At 31.3% G+C, this 25,062-nt stretch overlaps 1 protein-coding gene across 2 annotated transcripts in view; it reads right to left on the reverse strand.

The window, feature by feature from the left end:
- Positions 1-8,936: 8,936 nt before the first annotated feature.
- The window catches only part of LOC129957073 (maltase-glucoamylase-like), a 77,434-nt gene continuing 61,308 nt past the window's right edge, over positions 8,937-25,062 (reverse strand). For both annotated transcript variants that reach the window (XM_056069210.1, XM_056069209.1), the window contains 9 exons: positions 23,049-23,165; positions 21,123-21,271; positions 19,253-19,337; positions 19,079-19,141; positions 16,763-16,881; positions 15,486-15,574; positions 13,978-14,027; positions 10,731-10,898; positions 8,937-9,243 (listed from right to left, as the gene is read on the reverse strand). In XM_056069210.1, the coding sequence (XP_055925185.1) occupies positions 9,154-9,243; positions 10,731-10,898; positions 13,978-14,027; positions 15,486-15,574; positions 16,763-16,881; positions 19,079-19,141; positions 19,253-19,337; positions 21,123-21,271; positions 23,049-23,165 (930 nt within the window). In that variant the 3' untranslated portion in view covers positions 8,937-9,153. The remainder of the gene's footprint in view (positions 9,244-10,730; positions 10,899-13,977; positions 14,028-15,485; positions 15,575-16,762; positions 16,882-19,078; positions 19,142-19,252; positions 19,338-21,122; positions 21,272-23,048; positions 23,166-25,062) is intronic.

Below are 25,062 nucleotides of genomic sequence, written 5' to 3' on the forward strand. Positions count from 1 at the left end.
CGGGTTGAGGTTCGAACTCGCAACATTCGGGTTCATAGCCGAGTAACATAACCACTAGACAAAAGTGTACACTCTTCTCCGGAAGTTGTTAACTGGCTTATATAATGTTACCACCACAAGTTTAAGAAAATATGATCACTTTTAATTTCTTCAGTTAAGAATTTATTAAGAATCATTTTATGTAATTATTTTAAGTTCGCATATAAATTTAGATGCTCTGCTTACAAAAACGAAAAAAAAAAAAGTCTTATAACTGAGCATTTAATGCGTATAGCTTATCGCCATCCATTGGCGCCAACTTCCGTCACCAAATTTTTCTTCACTTTATTCGCCGAAGCCGTAAATGAAGTTCTTTTTCTTCAGAGCATCCATATTTATATGTGAACTTAAAAAAATTATATAAAATGATTCTAAATAAATTCTTAATTTCTTTTTATACTGAAGAAATTAAAGTAATTATACTTTTTTAAACTTAAATCACTTTGAACATTGTAAACAGCATATCGTATACTTATAAGCAGTAATTCAAATCATTCATACCTCTAAATTCAGTGCAGAATGCAAATTCTGTCCTGTCACGGTCGCTTGTTTTGGCACGGAACTCTACTTTTGTTTTGGAATCAGTTTATTTTTGCACAACAAAAGACAGAGAATTTCATGAGGTTATTTACATAATGATGATAGAAACTTATCAAAGTATTTACAGATGCTACAGCTCATGGGTATGAGTGCAATACCCATGCGCAATGTACCCATGGGTACATTGTGCAAATGTGAAAAAAAAAAAAAAATGTGATTTAACCAAAAACTAACATTTTTATTATATATGTTGGACGGTATGACCATGAAATGGGTTAACAATATATGGTCAGGAGATTTTTTGTGTGGATATTATGATGAATCATAGGCGTTTAGTGCAGGCATCCACAGGTCGTTTCTGTAAATTCGAGTACTATATGTATTGATCGAGTGTCGCTAAATTATCTGCTTTTCTACACTCTGCGAAGAAATTTTTGACTGTATATTGTTTCTCGATATTATAACATTTATAATTTGTCATATGTCTGTATATCAAATGTTTCTTACTTTATGGAAAAAAATTTATAATTTGCCGATAATTTTCTGCAAATTATTTTTGAAAATAAACATATAAATGACTGTCTCAATGTCTTGCAAACGGTTCTCAGTAACTGTCAAGAAAAAAAAATATTATTTGATTATCCTATTTCATAGAATGAAGAAAATGGTTTCGTCTCTTGTTTAGTTTCTATTCAATAATGGACTAGTCAATTCGCCACGAATACATAATAATACTAAATTTTATTTAAATCACATAGACTTCAAGTTCACGATACCGCTAAATTATCAAACATCATTTAAATTTTCTTACATACACAGTGTTTATTATGTACGTTAACCTTTCTACTGTAAAGCAGTCTCATGACCTCATAGCATTATTAAAAATGTAAATGTATAACTGATTTAAATTTCACGGTACTGTACATTCATTTTTTAAATCCTCTCATGAACTACAGAGATATTAAACAAAATCCTACCTTTTTTTCACTTCACGTAAAGCGCATCATCAGATAGCTGATGAAACAATGGAAACGGTTTGCATTTCAAGGCAACAACGTAATCTACTGTTGGAAATTAGGCACTAATTAAAAAACAGGAAATTGCCAAAATTGAATAAAAATTCGCATTGATTCTTTTTAACGATACGAAATCAATAACTGGCAACATTAAACAATTTTTTTTTTTTAAATTTAGAAATGGAGCAAAATTTATTTTTGGACAATAATATTTTTGAAAGTTAGAGTGGGAAAAGCCAAAAAGCAATTTAATTTTTAAATAATTAAAGTTTTAATCAGAATTTCCAAAGTAAAAAAAAATCTTTAAGTGCAGATTCTGACCATTCAAGGTGAAAATTTAATACTTACAGCCTGGTGATCTTGCCTTTGCAGCCGGAACCCACATTCACGTTTATTATTAGTAGAAATGGAGATATTTTTTGAGCAAATTTTTATTTCAAAATCAGTGGAATAGTAGATTAAGTATTTATACATACACATTTAAAAGCATAAAACATTTCAATAGTTAATAATTACTACTGTATTTAAAAAATGTAATGTTTAATATAATTATTCATTATAGTAACTCTAAAAATTTACACTTTAAGTTTAATTTTTTTCTTAATATCTTAAGAAAGCAGGATGCAAATAAATTATTTAATAATTACAATAAATAGTTTTGTGTCTGTTTTTGAAATAGAATTTCTTTTTGTCTTTAAAATAGTAACTGTTGATTAAAGTTTGAGGTTTTCATCATCACTAATGCTGCATCAGGAAGTGGAAGAAATGAAACAAACGAAAAAAATTAAGAAAGAAAATTTTTTAGAGTCGTAATAGAGATGTAAAAGAAAAGGCAAATCTAAAACAATGCTAGATCAGGGTGAGATTACAGAACATTGAGAAATTTTCAAGAAATCTCATTATTTTCATGTTTTCTAAATAATAAAAAACTTTGAATGTCACAAAACATTTATTAAAAAAATTTTTATGCATTAGTTTGCTAGTGCAAAGTTAGAAGTATTTATAATAAATATTTGTAACTAATATTAAAATTATTATCATTCATAGCGATAAATATTTTTCACCATAATATGCAGGATCATAGCACCGACGTTTTATTTTTGATTACAATTGAAAAAATATATTAAGGAATTACAGACTATCTCAAGAAATATTTGACGTCTAAACCAAGCCATTTTTTTCTCATTTTATCAAATAGTACAGAAATGCAATTAAACATTCCGAGTTCAAGAAATTTTTGCCCTCTTATTATCTATATACTTATAACAAAACTCAATGTCTGTGTGTGTGTATGTTGGCGCTCTACAGGCCAGGTCATTTGACATACAGCTATCAAATTTGGTACATGTATACCTTAGAGGTCGGGAATGTGCACCTGGGGTCCCTTTTTTGAAATTTTAATTAGAATTTTAGTTATTAATTAAAAACTAACTTTCTAGCCAAAAAAATCTTCCATTTTCCCCACCGCCAACTTTTCCGCCAAAAAAATCTTCCATTTTCCCCACCGCCAAATGAGTAAGGCTTCAGTTATTTTTTTCTCCCAACAGTAATGAAACTAGGGTTAACATTTTTCGGCTGATTATTTTAAGCGATTCTGTTTATTTTCTTAATGTTTGATGCATTTAAAATTAAACATTGTTAATGAATCCCTGTTTCAGATTCAGAATTTAATACTCGGGATCTATACCGATGGATCAAAGACCTCAGCAGGAGTTGGGGCTGCATTTTGTGTTGTGCAGGATGCAGTGGTTATACACCAGTGGTCAACCAGCCTATTGAAAGAAAATACGGTCTTCCAAGCTGAATTACTAGCACTCAATAGAGCAGTCAAATACGCAACCTCTCTTCCTACATCAGATCCCATCACAATTTACGTCGACAATAAAGCAAGTATACAAGCCTCAAGTTCACCAAAATCTAATAGCCAATTAGCAAGAGATACATTCACCCTTCTTCTTGCAAATCCTCACATTAAAATTTCATGGATCAAGGCACATGTAGGCTATGAAGGGAATGAAGCGGCGGACAAACTAGCCAAAACAGCGGCTAATGCTTATCAAGATCGGAATGTAATGAAGCTTCCAAGATGTCATCTGAAGAACATCCTCCAAACCGATATGATGACAAGATGGCAAAAGGAATGGGAAGAAGGCGAAACAGGCCGCTCCACATTCAACATAATACCGAAAGTTTCTCTCTACGCGACCAACTGGAACAGAGCGGATGTCCTTTTCTTCACTGGACACGGCCCATTCACGACATACCTACACAGATTCCACCTGGCCAACTCTCCTTATTGTAGCTGTGGGGAGATAGGATCCCCAATTCACTATGCCACCGAATGCCTACTAACTCTCTCATGGCACATGAGGAAGCCAGAAACAAGTCTCGAGGAAGAATGGTACAGGAGAGTTGCATCGAATACCCTTTCACGCGGCAAGATCCACTCCATAGTAAACCATATTCATAAATACCAAGACCTCTTCAAGACAACACAATAGCTGAGACCAAAATGCCACTTATCAAAATCAGCCGAAATTATAACTTCAAAAGTCCCTCAAAAGTGCAGTTCTGACGCACGAGGGAAATCAAAACCACAGGACTCAGAAGGACGTTACAGATTTCTGACCTTTCAGTGATAATTTATATGCTTATACATATGATATAGATGTTCTCAATGTAATTTATCAGTTTTTTCAGTTAGTAATCTCGTTTCCCTGTAAGTTGAGCCCATAGTGACCATTTGTTTAAGTATCCTTGTCCCCTCTATTCGGTTATTACGTCACCAAAAAATTAAATACAGTCGTGTAGGATTTGACACCGTTGGGATTCTCTCTGGAGAACCCTGGATGGTCTGTCGTCTCTTTCTTTCTACCAACATTTTCTTTCTTTCTTTTTTTTTTTTTTCCTTCCATCTTGTGCTCATCCAACTGGTTAGATAACTTAGTGTTATAGGTACCGGGGACACAGGATGGCGTTATGTTATGTTTCAGATTCATTCTGAAGTACTTTTGAATTAAAATAACACAGAATAAAGGAAATTAAAAATGTATAATCTGCATAGCGTTACTCCAACTGGCGTAGAAAAATTCACGCATTTGCGTTACCTAACTGGCGAAGAAAATTCACGCATGCGCATTGTGTTCTGACTGTTGACATGGCAACCAACGGATGATTTAAATTATCTTTAAGTTAGTTGCATGCTTTTGTAAGTAAATTGTATTTATGTTAGTTATATATTTTTTGTATATGCTTATAGTTTTAAGTACATCGTTTTTTAAGTAGTTTTTTTTAACCTGTTTTCAATGATTTAAATTATTTTTAGGTTAATTGCATGCTTTTGTAATTAAATTGTATTTATGTTAGTTATATACTTTTTTGTATATGCTTATAGTTTTAAGTATATCGTTTTTTAAGTAGTTTTTTTAAACCTGTTTTCGACCGATTATTTTAAACGATTCATTTTATTTTCTTAGTGTTTGATGCATTTAAAATGAAACATTGTTAATGAATCGATCTGTTCATGATGAATCTGAGAAATTTTTGTTGACAAATTCTTTAGATATTACATAAATTAAGAAAGATATTCTTTAGTGCCCATAAAGTTTAAACGCTCAGTGACACTGTTATCAGTAATCATATTATAAAAAATGCTTTGTTTCAGTAAAAAATATTATTATATTAATTGCAGATTAATCATTTACACTTTAATTTAAAGCATAATTTCTACGAGGGGTAACAGAAAATTAGAGAGATACATATCACGCTATGACTGAAGGCCTTTATAATATTATGAGTGAATTATATGACTATCAAAATTTGAAGTTTTAAAATATTTTGATGAAGAATCTATTAAATTTGGAATTGCGTAAAATATTTAATGGTACGACCGGAGTTTAACCCCCTGCTCGCGCAATTTTTAAAAACCGCCAACAACGGCCTTGCGAAATGTTCAAAAGCAAAGGAGCAGATGTTCAATTATAGTGCATAATAAAGATTGCCAGCTTTGGCGCGTTATCGCAACTTGGCGAAAAAGGGGGTTAAACTCCGGTTCAACCTATTTAATTATTAAAATTTAAACGAACATTAAGATTGGCGAGCCGGCTGGTTGCCAAAGGCGACTAGTTTAAGATAAAAGGAAGAATACTGTATACTTTTCAAAATTTAAAAGATAATTAAAACTAAATTAATTGGAAATTAATCAAATTTTTTTTTTCTTTTTCTACTTGTTGGAACTTCATAGCTAATTATCCTACAAGAAATGTTTATGCTATCTTAAAATTCAAAATCTTATGTTTTCAAACTTTTTCATTTTAATTTCCTTGCTATCTTTCCTTCATTTTGAATAAATTTGCAAAACTTGATTATATATTGAATAATTGCAGACGATATTGAGATGAAGATATTAAAAGAAATTCTGTTGTTTAACAATTGTGAGAACTGCCACAACGTCATTATTTTTTGATATTTCTGTTGAATTTATTACAGCATGTTTAACATTATTATTATTATTATTATTATTATTATTATTATTTTTGTTTCAGATGTTTATATAACAAAAATAAAATTGCAAACGGTAGAAGTATGTGGTGAATAATAACATTTTATACAAGTTTTTGAAAGCAATTTCTATTTATAAATTATTTCTTTACGGACGTGTTAAAATTTCTATGAGTGTTCACAATACAGAAACAAATGATGGTTTTAAGGAAATTTTTTGTGATAATTAATTAAATTACAAGTTTTTCAATAATGCAAAACACGAAAATTTCTTTCTTGATAACATATGGCATGTGTGTGTGCGCGCGCGCGCGTGTGAAAGACGAAAATTTTTTTATTAAAAACATATGGCGTTGTGTCTGTCTACTAAAGTTTCTTGCTATATTTTTAAAAACGGTGTCTAGGTATAATAAGTAGTCATGCACTACTGAATGAAACCAACTTGCGGCGCCATATGGTGGAAAACTGCTGAGTTAGCATTCCTATCTCAACAATAGAAAGACACACACACACACACACACACACACACACACACACACACACACACACACACACACACACACACACACACACACACACACACACACACACTCACACACACACACACACACACACACACACACGCACACACACACACACACACGCACACACACACACACACACACATATATATATATATATATATATATATATATATATATATATATATATATATATATATATATATATATATATATATATATATATATATATATATATATATATATAATCTGTTTGGAGGAAGTATATCTGTTCGGTTGTTTAAATACAAAATTGATTCAACAATTTTAAAATGCAAGGAGCTATGTAAATAAAATTTGTTACACAGTTTTAGCATCTGAAATAGGGATTCATATCAAATTTTGAATCAAATCTGTCAAGCGGTTGAGCATCTGCCGATTCGTACTTCCTCATTCATGTAAAATGGATCAATGTAATGACTTGAATCAATGAAATTGGTTATATTGTCTTATGACTACAATTGTACTTCCGTGTTAAATTTTGGTGTGAATGTATCTGCAAAAATTCGCCCAAAATAAGTATTCTCAAAATAGAAATAGTAAAAATAATAGATTTCTGCCGAAGATCTATATTTTGTAATTATAATCAGACCTGTAATTTGTAAGTACTTTGCGTGGCGTTGGTGAACGCACTGCAGGGAATTCCAGGCCTTATCCAAGGTCTACAAATTTATGCGGGGAGACAGGGGAAATTAATTGGAAGGTATGCGAGAAGGTTTAAGGAAAACCATTCCCTTTGTTTCTTATATAATGATTAAAAGATATTTGAAAACAGTAACTTAGATGAAAAGGAATCTACCTTTGCCTTCCAGCTTGCCAAGACGAATTTTTTAGTTTAAATCCTTATAAGAATTTGACAATGAATATGAAATTGGATCCTAATATTTCTTGCTGATCTAAATTTATTATCAAAATATTCTTCAACTTCAATTTTAACATTATCGGAGCACCGGTCCTAAGAGTAAAGGACTATCTCCTTCATGAAAGTGACTGATAAAAGGGCTTTTAGTATAATGACATTAGTTAGGTAGACGACGACGTGATGGGTATTTCGACGGAGCACCTGGACTCGTAGGTCCTTAATCTCCGAAACCTTATAATAATTTTAAGAATTTTGCACTAGTATTTATGATTTAAACCTGAATATTTAATTGCCTGAAAACTATTGAACTCTGTAAGGGAGTTGGTTATTAATAAAAAAAAAAGGATAACATACATAAAAATATTATATTATTAATTACGATATAGAACTGATTAATTTTAATTAGGTATCAATCACCTGCTGTTGGCTTCGTCGAATCTGTCCGGTCCGGTTAGGTAGTCAAAGGGTTATCAAAGGGTTAATGATCATGACTTTCCTTATTATCCCTGATAAGGGCATGTACGGTCAATGATCATTAATTATTACTCTTCCAGGAGGAGTGTTCTTGGTCTTCTCTTCTTCTTAGGGTTTCTTGGGTTGTAGGTAGGTATATTTGCTATTGCAGGGTTGTTATGATTATCTATTGTATGGAAGAAATTTATTGCTAATTTTTTAAAGTAATCGGCTATTGTTTGTAAATGGAGTTCCTTGTGGATTTGTAGTTAGGTAGAGGCTTCATGATGTGTGTGGATGGACTTTAGCAAAATTCTACGCGAATCAAGGATTTTGGTTGGTTAAAAAAGTGAGAGATTACGAATGGAGTATTTCTATTGGTTGTCACTGGTGTTAAGAGTGAAGTAGTATGCTGCGTAAAACAACAGTCCAGGTTAATCTTAGAAGCCAGGCTTCATTATTTCAAGAAGGAGATAGCCTCGGAATTGAGGTGGGTGTTCCTGTAATCGTCATATCTCGAGTACTTGCAATTTTCTTTCTGTGTAGGGAAAAGTTTATAATGATTTTTATAGTAATAGTGGCGATTTTTATAGTAATAGATGGATAGATTATAGTAATAGATGATTTTATAGTAATATTGACTTTTGATTATACGGGTAAAGTGAGTGGGTTAGAATGGTTAGGTGGAAGGCTTAGGAAGTATCGAGGATAATATTTTGAAACAAAGCGTATTACTTTATTGATAAATATTCATTATATCGCCTTCAAATAAATATTTTTTTGACTGCTTTGCACTTCAACCTGCATTTTTTTTAATCCTTTAAATATGCTTTATGGTCTTTATCTTGAAGTGTGGCGCTTGAGCCGTTCAGAGCTTGTAATGAATTTGCATTTTTGGACTGATTGACATCAAGTTATTTGAATTCATTTCATAAATAATTTTTTATAACACACAAAAACGTGTTTATTTATTCTCATTTCAAATGAAAAATATTTTATTGGGGGAAATTTTTCAAATAATTTATAAGTGACACATTTAATAAATATGAGACATACAGACATTATATACAATAAAAAGTTTGATTTTGATCAAAATGACTTCTGTTTTCGTGCATATTTCAGTCCCGATTGCATCTTCAGATACTCTTACTCTTTCGAAAATCTTCGTTACGATGTTAATTCTTTAGAACAGCATCTGGCATAATTTATTTCCGTCTTCCCAAGAGATTATTTCGATTTCACGAAACTTTCTGTCAACATTTATACTCAGGACCTGAAAAAAATTATTTTAAGAAATTAGTATTTCCATAACGTTATTCTCTAAACCTTAAAATAATAATTTTATAGAAAAAAATATTTTCGAAAAACTGCTGTGATTAAAGATAATTGGAGCATTATATACTTGGAAAAAGTTACTACTGGTATCAATCTGCACAGAGATACTGACTTCTTGTATATTGTATTCCTATCAGCGACAGATGGCGCTGTTCAAATGTAAATTCTCCCTTCATTGAAATCGTTATAATAAATCACAATCCAATATGCTCTCGTGCATGTATAATTCTATGGAATATATGGGAAGCTTTTGATATAGTATCAGTTGTGTTAGTGTTAACCAGATACAAAATGAAGAACGTGGTTAATAAGACGATTATCTTTTGTTTAATTTCTGTAGAGTAAAACTATTCTTTTGTTTTTCTTTTATTTGCATCAATGCATTATGGTATTTGTGTGGAAAATTTCAAGAACATCAATTTTATAGTTTGGATTTCTATATTGTAGAAAAATTGACATTTCAGGTTTGTCTGTAAAGATTTTATTTATGAAATTTTCATTTTGTTCTTTTGATTTCGAATGGTAAAACTGAAATGAAATTTCCAATTCGGGCATCAGTTTGCGGTGGGTAAATATATATGTTGTCAAGACATTTTTCTTCAAAATTTCTACAGATAAAAAAAAATACAATAAATTATAGTTTTCTGTATAATTGAATTAATTTCACTTCTTGGTTATTATCAGTTTTAAAGGGCAGATAAGATTATCATAAAATATCCATTCTCTCAACTTAATTGATCAAATAAATTTTAAAAAATCTCCTATTATTAAAAAATAGTGTTTAAGAAGTGATAAGGTTTAGTATGAGATCGGAAAAATATTCCTTTGAAAATATGCTCTTAGGTACATTCAGATATATTTTTATTATTTCAATCTCTGTTGCTAAGTTCATAACAATAATGCTAACAATTCAACTTTTAAATTGATTTCAAATTAGTATTCATTTTAATAAGTGGTTGAAATTCCGTTGAAACTTCATTTCTTGTTTCAATTTCACTACGTTGAATTTTAGATAAAACATCTTTTTTTAAATGAAAAAAAAAAATCTATAAATAAAAGGAAATACTTTGAAAGGAAGGAAATAAGATTGAAAGGAATAAAATTAAATAATTTTATGAATATGATTTAATACTACTCTTTCATTATTATCAGTTGTAATTGTCCTTTTATGTTTACTATTTGTTATAATCAAACGCAAATTGTCCTTTTCATGAAGTTGTCAAATGTGGTAACTGTATGTCTAGTTGTCTGCGCTGGAAAGTACCAACTCATCTAAACATATACATGGTAATTTACAAGCCTTCTGTTATTTGTAGAAACTATAAAGCTGAGATAGTGATGAAACCATAGAGCTGAGATATGTATTTATATATCATATAATATTTTTATATCAGCTCTATGGTAGAAACAGAATGTGTTACTTACATTTGAGGTGGTATTGAATGCATAGGATGTCTCATTTCCTTTGGAGGAAATATTACCAACGAAAACTTTTTGAGCTGCTTTTACTTTAAAGACATGAATTTTGGTTAAAGTCCATCCAAATGTTATTTCCTTTTGTGGTTTCGCTTTCGGCAGTATCAGAATAGTACACTGAAAATGGAAAAGAATGCGTTCATCAATGTACTATTACATGGTAAACTATACATCATGGTAAAATTATATTTATCATAAAATTAACCTGTATTTTTTCGTCGTCATTTTGAAAATAATTTCGAAAAAGTCAAATAAAAAAAATACTAACAATAATTAAATTTATTTATACTAGCTTACATTCATTAGTTATTACTTGAGTGGTACAGTTTGAATATTCCATATTTTCAGAATTAATTATGCGAAATGATAAATAATATGAAAATGAAAAGTGTTTTAATATTTCATTATGACCACTCAATGGCGATCATGTGTTAATATGCAACTCTTATTATAGTGTAAATGGTGCATAGTAAAAAAAAGTGCTTCTTATTTGCGATTACAGTAATGTAAAGTTATTTTAATGACATGGTACCTAACCATTTCCCCATTCTGAAATATGTGAAATGTATTTATGTTGCCGAAATCAATAAGAACTTCAGCAAGTCGGCATAGAATATTCATTCTATACTGACTTAACATTATGCATGTAATTATTGAATGTCATATTAAACATTTGTAAAAAACAATTCTTTATATTCAAAAACTGCTTTTCATTCAGTGTCTTTGATTTTCAAAAATGCAAAGTTTTGAAATTAGTTAATTTATTCTGAATTCTCTATCTATATATATTAAATGTGTCACGACTTTTCTGTTCATTCTGCAGTGACTATTGTGAATTTATTAAAATATACTTCATTTTGAATTCACTGAACTGTTCACTGTATATACCTGAATAAATCTTTAGTCACATTAATTTCAATTCAACTCAGATAAGATTAACCATTGCCGTTGATTTGGTGGGAACGAACAAAACGTTTTTGTGAACAACGGGGAAAATTTAAAGAATAAACTCAAAAATGAAGACTTAAAATTGTAGAGTAATATATTATTTATGTAGTAACAGCTATAATGTATTTGAAAATATGCTTCTCAATTCAAAATTAATATCTTTCTTATTCCAAAATATTCGTCCTAATTTACAAGCTACTGATGTTTTTTTTTTTTTTTTTTTTTTTTTACCTTTCGCTTATTGATTTTTGAAAGCTTAGTACAGTGGAATCGAGTTTACATAGAGGGCGCTGCGAAAGCGAAAGAAAGTGCAGATTCTCCATGCGGAGAAAACCGGAACTGATGATTCTTGTGCGTAGGTTAAAAGAAGAAGGAAAAATAAATAAATCATAAAAAAAGAGGTGGAACGAAAAAAAAAGTTATTAAATAAATTCATTTCTTTTATTTACTTATTCTGGAATAGTGTTTTTGAATGATTTCGAATTAGAAAAAAGTTGACAATGCACACTTTGTAATATGAAGATATTTATAGCTGGATATAGTCATATCAGCAACTACTGGTATTTCGTCTATGGACTGAAACGATATACATTAAATAACAGTATCGACTTTTTAACAAATATAACAATAGCATTTGAAGAAACTGATTCCAAATTATTGTTTTAAATTCTAATTTTTAAATTAGATATGTGAAGAGCTTATAGTCTGTGTATTTTCTGCAGGCGGTTTAAGGTCACATTTTCTATTGCTTTACTGGTACCAGACAACCAATGACGAGGAAGAAAATGTAATCTTGAACTGTTTACAGAAAATATACAGACTATAGGGACTTCTATTCAGTTTGAGATAGTTAATAGCAGAGGAAAAATAGATGTAATGTACCTGTGGTGCGTCAGTTGAGTAAAAAAAAAAGACTTTATTTGAGCTTTAGCTATAAATTGAAGTAGTTCTTTACGTGCAATTTAAATTTCGGAAGAAATCATGGAGATTCAAGTGGCAAAATCCATTTATTGTACAGTAAGGAAAGACATTTTCTATTACAGTGGTATGGTTCGGTTGATTTCGAGGTTTCAAAAATTTTGAGTTAACATTTTTTTTTTTCCTTGAAGGTTCTCTGATTAAATTATCAAGTTTTGGAATTTTAAGATCTTTATGTAGAATACCATTCAACATAAAGCAAGGAATATTTTATTTTGTAAAACTGGGATTTTGTGTCGATTGGTTTTAGCAGTTAGTCCCCAAATTTCAGCAGCGTAAGTGCGGATAGGTCTTAAAACTTGTGTAGTGACCGTAGCGCCATCTTTCATTCATGTCATTCTAAAGCGCTACCTATTTGCTTTCCCTAATACAATCTATGTTTATACTTCGCCCGGAGAAATCCCCGTTCTATGTATGCGTGCACTAAGTAGTGATGTTCCGATGGTCGTTAGTGAAATAAAGAGTTTATTTTTCTAATAGCGATGAAATGCTTTATACAACACTCTACATGAACATCACCACACTTGTCGACATAATAACTTTTTTGTTCTTTAGTGAAAGGTGGAACGTGTGCCAGAGTGGGATAATAAAGTGAATTTTAGCCTATAACTTTTTTTTTTTTTTGCTATTTTTTATATGGCGTTTTTGAAAGCTTACTACAGTGGAATCAAATGAGGAAAGAGGGCGCTTCGAAAGTGAAAGAAAAGTGAGTTTATTGTTTGGCATCACTCAGAGCTAGCTATTCAACTTCTTTTTCAGAAGTCAGATTATCTTCGAAAGTTTGGGAGTGAGGTAGCCGTTTCTTCAGCTGTCCTTTCCTGAGCATGGCAAAACTCTAATGTTGAATTAATGTGTTTACCACACCTAATATTATTTACTGCTATGGTAGGAATGGTCATATTGACTGTTTGTATTTGAAATAAGCAAGATTAAGTAAGTAATAGTACTAAGTTAAGAAAGATATTGTAATGTGTCTGTAAGCCAAACAGTGGAATTATTTCCCTAATTGCATTCCACCAATTGAAAGCAAACAAATTTTTCATAAAGTAACAACAATTAAGAATTTTATAAGGGAAAATAAAAGCAATTTAACAGCCTGGGAGTGTAAAAGGTGTCATGTTACACAGTTAATTGGAGATAAAAAAATACTCAGATTACTCAGGACGAGTTTGAGATGGGGGATCTCCCAATTGATTCCGAAAGCAAAAAGTCAGTGGAAAGTAAAATAAGTGGCAACGCTCTTATTTCTAACAAGAGAAATTTTACTTACGTTTGAATAAACAAAGTTGAATTTTTCATAATTTTCGTTCTCTATTGGTTCTAAAGAAAGAAAAAACAAATTCAATTTTTAGACATTTTTAACACACCTACAAATTTATGAGTAAGAACAATTAAATTTGAGTAGGAAACAGCTGCGAACTTTTGCTCTATTCAATAATTTTTCACTGATAGCAGAGATTATTGAAATTAATAAATCACCTGATTTATCTAAAAAATTCTAAAAATTATGAGGAAACTGATCGTTATGTCTTCAACTATCCCACTAATGTTTCTGTTTTAAAGGGGTGTATTTTTATACAATAATTTAAAAGACTTCTCAATTTTTTATTTATTTTTTACCTATTTAATGTATTTTATAATTCATTAGTATAAATGGAAACAACCTCTCAGTTCAAATTTATCGATAAATTTCTAATTAAATTCAGAAAACATGAAAATATTTTATTCTCACCAAGAATATTCAACTATACAGGAATAATAAATGTTCATTAAGAATAATTTTCGATTTTTTTTTTCACAATGTGTATATGATTGTTTCAAGATTCAAATTGACTAATACAAAGTTAAACGTTAATGTATTACAATGGTTATGAAACTCGCATAAATCTTTTTGAACTAACATTGCTCGTTTGAAATTCTAATATAAGCTCCGGTAAATGAATAAATTTTTCAGGTAATATTCATCAAATTCGAGTTCATTTAATACTTTTCATATATTAAAATAACCTAATATTTTATTGAATTCAAATATCACGTGACATTAGAATATCCACTCGATGCAGAAGCTTATGTGTTCAGTCCTCAAATTCTGCTGTTAACAAGTATGTTTCAGAGGCGCGTGGACTAACCCCAATCTTAGTAATGAATTGCTCAATGTAGACCAGCAATCCAACTGGCTGCTGGAGCCTCCTTCTAAGCGATGCAGTAATGTGGTAGAGTTCTTCCTGAAAATCGTTTGGAAGGTCAATCTACATTCTTAAACTGTAGGAATGACATTGGCTCCACTTCTATTAGTATTCCGGTGATCCATCGATCCTCAATCATCGGGTAAAGTCATATCCTCTCATCTGGGGTCATCTCATGAATTTCAGTTGATTACGACAGGCAAAGTAGGATTAGTCACGATAACAATGCAATTCACTTTGTAAGAATTCAAATTTAGTGTCCAGATTATGACATGGTTGATTTAGATAATATGACAGCTGCGTTTTTTCATTGAACTGGGATAGCTTTTGGTTAGCTTTTTTTTTTTTTAAGGCGTAGTTAGTTTTGAATTCATTTCGTTTTATTGATATCTCTTACATGTGGAGCTATTTTTGCAAATGAAATTATTCCAGAAAACTTTTTTTTTACTGTTGATTTTAATTTAACTCCTCCTCTCGCAATTTGTTAAAATTCCCAAAGTAGGAATGATAAAATTAACTCATTTTATATTAATTAGTTCTATAACTTCCATAGTTGAAAAAAGGTGTAAAAATTGATTGATCATTTACTTACTACGACTATTCAATGAATCCACATACAGATCACCTGAAGATTCGTCTTTGTAAGGGAAAACATACAAAGTTATGTTTTTCGTTTGATATCTGAAAGAAAAGATGCTATTAGCATGTTTCTTTTTTTTAATCCCTTCAAACCTCAAATAGTATCAAGAAAATTAAAATCTGATTTTGTTCATTGAAGAAATAACACGCAGGATTATTTAAATTCAGAGTATAAATGTTTTAGATTTATTCAAAAGCCATACTGATACACCTGCCCGTAAATTTAATGCTTGAAAAAGAACAAAATGAAACGAAGCACAAAATAAAAAAACAAGAATTAACAGTACAAATCTTTTTTTAAATGTAGAATAAATAGTACAAAATAAAATTACGTTAAATTAAAAACAAAAATGAAATGAAAATTCCCTATAAATTTCCGGGGAAAAAAATGAAATCCAAGGATTTAAAATAATGGAGCGATTAGCACCATAATGAGAATCGATCTCACAGAAGTAATCAATTTCACTAATATTAAGCAAAAAATATTAATAAACCAAACGGGGTAAATTTAAAATACAATGAAATAAATGTGCATAAAACCATTCATAAAAACATTTTAAAAGGGAGGCAGACTCAATAACGTTATTTATTGCAAATTTCATCGCTTTAGCGTATATGTTTAACTAATTTAGGAGATAGTTTATTTTTTAATTTACTCATTTTGATTATTTTTTCCGATCTATTTAAGCAGTGGTTTTGATATGTGAATTCATCGGCGTTCGAGGAAGCAAGAAATTCAAAAACAAGCCCAAACCATTGCAGCAAAATCAGATGGATAAACTAGATGGCACTGTGTTTTGATTTTTTTAGTGCAAGGTTTATTTAATCCGGGCGAATGCAACCGGATTGTTCAAGGCTCCACTTTTTCTTCTTATATTCCATAGATCAGAAATGGATTGAATCCATTATAATAATCACTTTCAAGGTTAATAATTTTCTATCAGATGTGGATTAAAGAGGTCAGCTTGTTCGAAGGCAATTTAGTTTAGTTTAGTTATATTAACGTCCCGTTGTAAAGCAACACTAGGGCTATTTTGGGATGGACCTCGTAATTTTGAACCGTGGTCAGATGACGAGGACGACACCTGAGCTGGCACCCCCTCTCCCCGCCACACCACACCATATGTCCTTGTCTACGAGTAAGTGTTTTGGTAATGTGCCTTTGCGCCCTCATGTTCTATTTAAAAAAAAAAAAAAACTTTTTGTAATGAAGAAAAGATTTTTTTATACTTATTTCCCATTTTGTAATCTTCTGTAGGAATGATACATCCGCCTCTAACATGAAGAGGTATGTCTTCCATAATTTCATGTTCATCAAGATAATCTTTACGAACTTTTTCTAAATGACTCTGAAAAGCAGAAAAAAAAAAAAAAAAAGCAGATTATTGCTTTGTGCTTCTAATAATTTTACCCATATTGTTTAGCTTCGAAAAGATATTTAGTAGGTACTCTTCTAGGTATTTACTTATAACTAATTTTAAATAAAAACACAAGTTGTTAACAGCAAAACACCATCTTTATTTTTGTATCTTATTTCCTGTTGCTACATCTCACATTGAAAACAAACTTTATTAAAAAAATAAAAAAAGATGGCACTTGTTTACATGATAGTTATTTTTGAAAGCCCTTCCTTCATATATATTTTAAAAATAAATTGTTATTAATTGTAAACATAAGAATAAATCAACTTTAGAATTTTAAATTTAACCCATAAACAGGTTACAGCGTCATTTTTTTATATGATTTGAAAGAGTTGAAAGTAATTTCGTTGTAAATTCTTCAGTCGTAATTCTAGCCAAAAAAGCAAATTATACGCTTGAAATTATTATTAATCTCAGAGTTCCATTATTTTTCAACTATCTTATAAGAATTTCATTTTTATTAAATGGTGTTTTTGTGGTTCGCATGCGTCTGATAATTAATAAAGATAAACTAATAATAATGTAACGAAATTTGGTCGAACTTAGCGCAAACTCAGTGGTAGAATGCTATGATTTGAAAGCGACAGTCCGCAAGTTCGTATCTGACTGTAGGCAAGTTGTGCAGGTATTGTTTTGTCATTGAATTACTTTCTGTTATTTCTCGTTTGTTCTAGAATGTCCTTTTAATTTCTGTATCTTTTTAAATCTGAAAGATTTGAGTCATTTCATCTTGTGGATAAAAACAGATGCAAGATTTAGTTCCTTGAATAAAATCTCGAGTTGAGTTAGTGAGTGTTATCTTTGACTTTAGTTAACATACGGTTTATCTACGCTACAAAAATAATAATAAACAGAAATAACTTTTCTTTTACTACAAATATTAAAGAAAAAAAGTTTTCAGAGAGGTTTTGCCTACTTAAGTAGCTAATTGTATTGCCGCATAAAACAGAATATCTAACAATCGCCTTGGCTCAATCAACAGATTAATTCTGTGGTGGTAACATTATAAGCCAGATAACAACTTCCGGAGAAGAGAGTACTCTTTTGTCTAGTGGTTATGTTACTCGGCTATGAACCCTAACGTTGCGAGTTCGAATCTCAACCCGCACATTGGTGACCCTGGTTCTGAACAACCGCATCCTTCATTCTGCTGTCGTGGCTGCATCTACCGGCAGCAACCACTCACACACACTCGCCGTCGCCAGCCATAACACTTGGCGCGATAACAACGTTCGTCGCTCGCCATAACGCTTGGCGCGATAATCACGTTCGTCGCTCGCGATAAACTCTACCGACTCACTGGTGGGGGACTATTGTGGTGGTAACATTATAAGCCAGATAACAACTTCCGGAGAAGAGAGTACTCTTTTGTCTAGTGGTCATGTTACTCGGCTATGAACCCTAACGTTGCGAGTTCGAATCTCAACCCGCCCAATTCGTTCAAGATTGGTGGTCCCTGGTTCGAATACCAGCCACTATGCTTTATCCAAAGGCTTGGATTCTTTTATATAAATTGTTATGAATTAAGAAATGGAAGATTCTATATCTGTCTAAAATATTCACATTGGATTGTTCTCGAACATTCTGTATGTGTATAAAAATAGAATCCCAACAGATGGGCAAGTTCTCTGTTTCATGCTGTTGTGAGTTGCTTCGTTCTAATAAATCTAATTATTTCTTTAAACTAACGGCTTAGTTCTTTGCATCTTCGTGACAGTATTAATAAATCCGAAATAATTATTTATTTTTATATAAATAAACTATAATTCAAAATAATTATTTGTTTATAAATAAATGCTTAAAAATTAATATTATCCTTGAGACTGGACAACTTCAAGAAATTGATACAAATGAAATATTTTATTAATTTTCTCTTAGTGTATTTTTGAAACGAGTAAACATCGTTTTCTCTTTTTTTTTTTTCTCAGAAAATCTTTTGTTTATATATTAACAAATTTGAATTTTTTTTAATTAGATCTTCTTTGAACAATCTTTTTAAAAATTATATTAAAAACTATACTATTATATTAAAAAATTGTTATATTAACAATTTTTTTTTCTATTATATTAACAAATTCGAAAATGCATCTAAATCTCAACATGCGTTTCCGATCAATTACTTCACCTCAGTTCCTTTGAAATGCCACCATTCTGTATCTGGTAAATACATCTTTACTGATTTAGCCCCCTGTTAAAGGAAACAAACAAAAAAAAAAGTATATTTTAGTGTTAAATATCATCACTGAAAATTTCATTCGATTGACAATAATTAAAAATTAGAATCAATTTTGAGACTCACTGGCGTTAAGACTGGCGAAATAAGAAGACATTTCCCCCACATGAACTGTTCTCCATTATTCCATGTGTTTTGATCTTCCGGAAATCTATATAATATGAAGATAATTTTATAAATGAAACATAAAGGACTCGTTATGCCAATAGAAAAAAAATCATATCATAAATAAGATAATCTTTTGAGCATACTGTGATGTTTTTATAATTTGCTACTTCCTTAATCCTGTCCCTCTAACGGTTTCAGTCGAATATATCATTATATGCGGATATCTTTAAGATTATTTTTTGTATATTTTAAACAATTAACATAGGCTTCGCTAATTTTATTTTTTAAACGAACTTCGACTGATCTGGTAGTCTGTTGATCTGCTATTTACCGGATTACAGAGATGTAAGAGTGTTTTGTTTTTAAATATATTCATGCAGCAGAACAAATTACATGAATATATTTTGAATAGCAATAACAAGTAATTTGTAAAATATGCTGTCAGTCTCAGAGGCAGTAAATTTGCTGAATAATCTTAATGCCATGAGAATACCCATAACGTCTATTATAACCGCAAGTTAAGAATTTCAAATACAAGAATTCCATGGCCCATCTCTCAACTAGACAGTGAAATCAAAGTTGTAAATTTTTGAGAAAAATCATTTATTTCATCATTTGCTTAAATTTCGAAATAAGAATTCAAGTGTAACTTTAATTTCAGAATTTGTGAAAGGTAACAATTCTTGAATTTGAGGAAATGGGAGGGGGGGATCTATTTCCGGAAAAATGCATGTCATAAAATTGTTTATAATTGTATTTCATGTTTAATACGACCTGCAGTGAAATCGAAATTTTACTTCAAAATAAGACATAGCGTTTGTAATTAATCTGGCACTAGTTAAAGTCGTTTGCATTAATTAAAGATTGCTCGATCGATTAAAGAAATTGCACCAAATTTGAAATTCGCAGAATAATAAATTGGGGGGGGAGGGGAAATAAACGAAAAAGTGAATAGTTTTTAGCGTCACCGATCATGGTGCTACAATCAAACTGCAAATTTATTTCAAAAACGAAAATTCAATGAAATGACGCCTTTTTCAGATAATTCAAGTTATTTTGACATACATTCAACACATTGGCTTACTATGGTATAACAAACATAGTTAGGAAGGGTTTGACAATTGAGGCTCACTGACTTTCTGCGCCCCAAACATAAAAAATGTCTTGAAGAGTAAAGGCCTGTGCATAAATGTTAATATTTAAACTAAATATAAAATTTTTTCAAAAAATAGAATATTCTACTGGATTATTTCAGGTTCCTATGTCACAGATGATAAATGGTTGGGGGCGAAAATGTCATATCCCTAGGCGCCTTTTATTCCTCGTTACGCCATTACCCACCCTTATCGTCATAATTTTTCTTCAGCCCATGGTAGATAACTTCCTATTAAGATGTGTTGAACAATTGGCTGAACGGTATTTTTTAACCTAATTTTCCCCTACCTCTAATAGTTTTGAAAGTCAAGTTCTATATTTCGCCACTAGGGGTGCTGCCGCTCTCTAAATATCTAATGTATGCTTATAATTTTTTTTATTCGTAGAGGCTATTTTTAACACTTTGATATAAAAGTTAAAAGGTTGCATGGTTTAAACACTCTACTCTCTGCGCTAAAATAAATTGAAAAGGAATTCAAATATCAATTGCATGTTTAGAATTATATCGATATTAACAAAAATAAATTATTGTTTAGGGACAAAGAATGTTTTTAACATACATGCAATGATTTTTCTGTGAACGAGTTTAGTTGTTTCCAACTATTCGGTTTCAAGAGCGTTCCATTTACAAAAATTAAAATATTTTCAGAAATCTATTGAATAACTGACTTACTGATGGAAAAGTGGTCTTACAACAGTAGAACCATCAACATGTGCGTGAAAGAACAAGGTATACAAATATGGATTCAAGATGTATCGTCGTTCAACAGCCCTTTTGGATGCTGCTACCACATCAGCACCAAGTGCAACGGGATCTTGAGCCTATGATAAAAGCGCCATGTTTAATATCTTCGAATATCATCATTTATATATTTTAATCTATACTTATATAAAGCTCAATGTGTGTGTGTTAGCGCTCTACAGGCCAAACAGTTTGACCTACAACTACCAAATTTGGTACATGTATACCTTGGAGGTCGGGATTGTGCACCTGGAGTCCCTTTTTTTAAATTTTTTTATTAGAATTTTAATTATTAATTAAAAACCAACTTTGCCGCCAAAAAAATCTTTTCATTTTCCCCACCTCCAAATAAGTAAGGCTTCAGTTTTTTTCCCCATCAGTAATGAGGCTAGGCTTAAGATTTTTCGACTGATTATTTCAAACGATTCTGTTTATTTTCTTAATGTTTGATGCATTTAAAATTAAACATTGTTAATTAATTGATCTTTCAGATTCATTCTGAAGTACTTTTGAATTAAAATAGAACAGAATAAAGGAAATTAAAAATGTCTAATCTGCATAGTGTTACCCCAACTGGCATAGAAAAACTCACGCATTTGCGTTACCGTAACTGGCGTTGAAAATTCACGCATGCGCAATGTGTTCTGATTGTTGCCATGACAACCATTATCAACGGATGATTTAAATTATTTTTAGGTGAGTTGCATGCTTTTGTAATTAAATTGTATTTATGTTAGTTGTATATTTTTTGCATATGTTTATAGTTTTAAGTACATCATTTTTTAAATAGTTTTTTTAACCTGTTTTCAACGGATTATTTTTAACGTTTCGTTTTATTTTCTTAGTGTTTGATGCATTTAAAATGAAACATTGTTAATGAATCGATCTGGTCATGATGAATCTGAGAAAATTTTGTTGACAAATTTTTGAAATGTTACATAAATTAAGAAAGATATTCTTTAGTGCCCATAAAGTTTAAACGCTCAGTGACTGTTTTCATTAATCATATTACAAAAAAATACTTTGTTTTAGTAAAAAATATTATTATATTAATTGCAGATTCATCCTTTCCACTTTAATTTAAAGTATAAATTCTACGGGAGCTAACAGAAAATTACTGAGATACGTATTACGTTTGACTGAAGGCGTTTATAATATTATGAGTGAATTTTATGACTATCAAAATGTGAAGTTTGAAAATATTTTAATGAAGAAGCTATTAAAATAGGAATTGCATAAAATATTTAATTATTGAAATTTTAACGAACATTAAGATTGGCGAACCGGCTGATCGCCAAAGGCGGCTAGTATGAAATAAATTTAATAATGCTATTTTTTAAAATAAAATTTTATTAGAAACTAATTGGTTAATCTTTTTTAAAATCATTCTCTCATTTCAAATTTTCATTTTTTTTACTATAAATGTTGTAGAATCTTCAATACAATTTATCTCAAATTCATTTTCAGAATACATAAAATCAAAACTCAACCAGTCATCTGTTAATTCTAAAAATATGAAAGTAGAATATTGTCATGAAAAGTGTCTAGATTTGCAAACTCTTGATTTACCACTAACTTCCTGAATGAGTAAAAATTCTACGAAATTCTGTCTTCACATACTGGAAACAATTACAACACAAACGAAAGCATGCGTAGAGTATTTGCAACAATGCGAAATTTAACTAAAACTGAAAAAAAAAAAAAACTTTCCGGGGTTTTTTTTTTTTTTTTTTAAATGCCAGTTATTGTTTATTCTCTATAATAGTGTTTAAAATGTTGGATATTTCAAATCAATGGCTATTTTTCAGATACTGTGTATTTATAATTATTGTAATAATAAAATGTATGGGTTATTACTTTTTCATTCATTCCGTTGTGATTTCTGAAGAACGGGTAGAATGCTCCCAACTGCATCCAACGTATACACAATTCAGGTGTAGTTTCACCATTAAAACCGCACACATCAGCCCCTATCTGAATACAAAATGAAAAGTGTAGTGTCAATATTGATATATGAAATGTTTATACAGTTTCAAATATAATTTTTAAATAAGTATTTTATTCTCACTCCTTTATAGAGAGATATGATATATTTAGGAGCGGGTGAGACATGCAGATTTTTTTTTTTTTTTTTTACAACAAAACGTTGAGTCACTAACGCAAAAGACGACCACTGCAGGGTGTTGCCCCTTAGCAAATTAAGTAAAAAGATAAGTAGCAACTAAAGTGCATGGCGGTGGGAAAATGCATACTGTGGTGGCGGGAAAATTTTCTTGTGATCGTTGGGACGACTTCATTTTCATTTCATCAGAAATTCTTTTACGTTGGGCGCCAATGTGGTGGCGAGAAAATTTTCTTGTGATCGTCGGGACGACTTCACTTTCGTTTCATAATTTCCATCAGAAATTCTTTTTCGTTGGGCGAAAATGTGGTGGCGGGAAAATTTTCTTGTAATCGTTGGGACGACGTTACTTTCGTTTCATCAGAAATTCTTTTACGTTGGGCGCCAATGTGGTGGTGAGAAACTTTTCTTGTGATGGTCGGGATGACGTCACTTTTGTTTCCTCACAAATTCTTTTCCGTCGGGCCCCACGTTGGGCGTCTCTCGTCCAATGGGAGGCTTGCATCTGTCGGCGAGGTCGTCTTGGATCGGCTGGAGGGTTTGGCTATGTCAGAGGTGCATCCTGGGAAGCTAGTGAGCGAAAACACAGATTGCCGGTAGAGTGGTTGTGAGGGGGATGGGGTGAGAATCTATTTGTGTCTGCCAATAGGAGGGGCGAGATGGAACATGGATTGTGGTTTTATTAATATTTGATAGGAATTTGAATTATGGGATTAAAGGGTTAGAAAGGGTTGAGAATGTTGTTTTAATTGTTTAGCTGTTGATCTGTTTAAAGTAGAATGAGTCTGGACGCTCCAAGCCAGGACTATTTAAGACGCTGCTCCCTGCCACCAACCTCTTTCAAGACCATTTCCCACTTCTGAGTAGACTATTATCGCAATGCTCCAAGTCATAGTCGATCGGAGATGGCGCTCCTAATTGATTCCTTGTGTCCCACGTTGTGCGCCAATGTGGTGATATGTAGATTATTATGATCCGTGCAGGAAGCAACAGGACGAATGTTTTTAGGAACATTTCTTTTAATAATCACATTTACACACTGAGCAAACACAAAGACAAGACATTCACGTGGGAGGCTTCACAGTTCAGCATCACATCTCATTCTAATTACAATCGCAATGCACTATGGGATGACCTAAACAGGCATTGCCATCTAGTATCCAAAAGAGAAGATAAGAGTAATGCAACTGCTACAATACTACTTAATATAAAGACAATGGAATTGCATGAATAAAATATTTATAAGACATTAAAATGTATTTGTTTATAAATGGAATGTTTTGCCACTTTATTTTAACACTTATGAAAGGGTAATATGTGTAAATAGGTGTTTTTGTATAGTGTATAGAATGTAGTAACCCCAAGTGTAAGGGTTTCAAGAGTTCGGCATAATATTGGTTATTTTAAATTTCCCGATGTTGTATATTTATCTTCACCTCACCACCAGGAACCCCATTGGCTGACCAACATCTCAATGTTTTTCAAGTTTCTTGCACTTAACCAGACGAGATGGTCCTTTCTTCAATCATTCCCCTCTCTACTTTCTTCCATAAAGAATGCCATTATCGACCTGCATTCCATTATTCTTATCACTATTGCCTTCTTTTTTCAACATCATGTTCCTCTTTCTTAACCCGGTCTGATGGCCAAACCTAAAGTGCTTGTTCGCTAATCTTTGTCACGGTTCCCAGTTCAGGTTCCACAGTCTCTCATTCTGAATAGAAGTTCATTGCACTGGCACCCAACAAA

Source organism: Argiope bruennichi, chromosome 11 (assembly GCF_947563725.1).
Source record: "Argiope bruennichi chromosome 11, qqArgBrue1.1, whole genome shotgun sequence".
NCBI classification, from domain to species: Eukaryota; Metazoa; Arthropoda; class Arachnida; order Araneae; family Araneidae; genus Argiope; species Argiope bruennichi.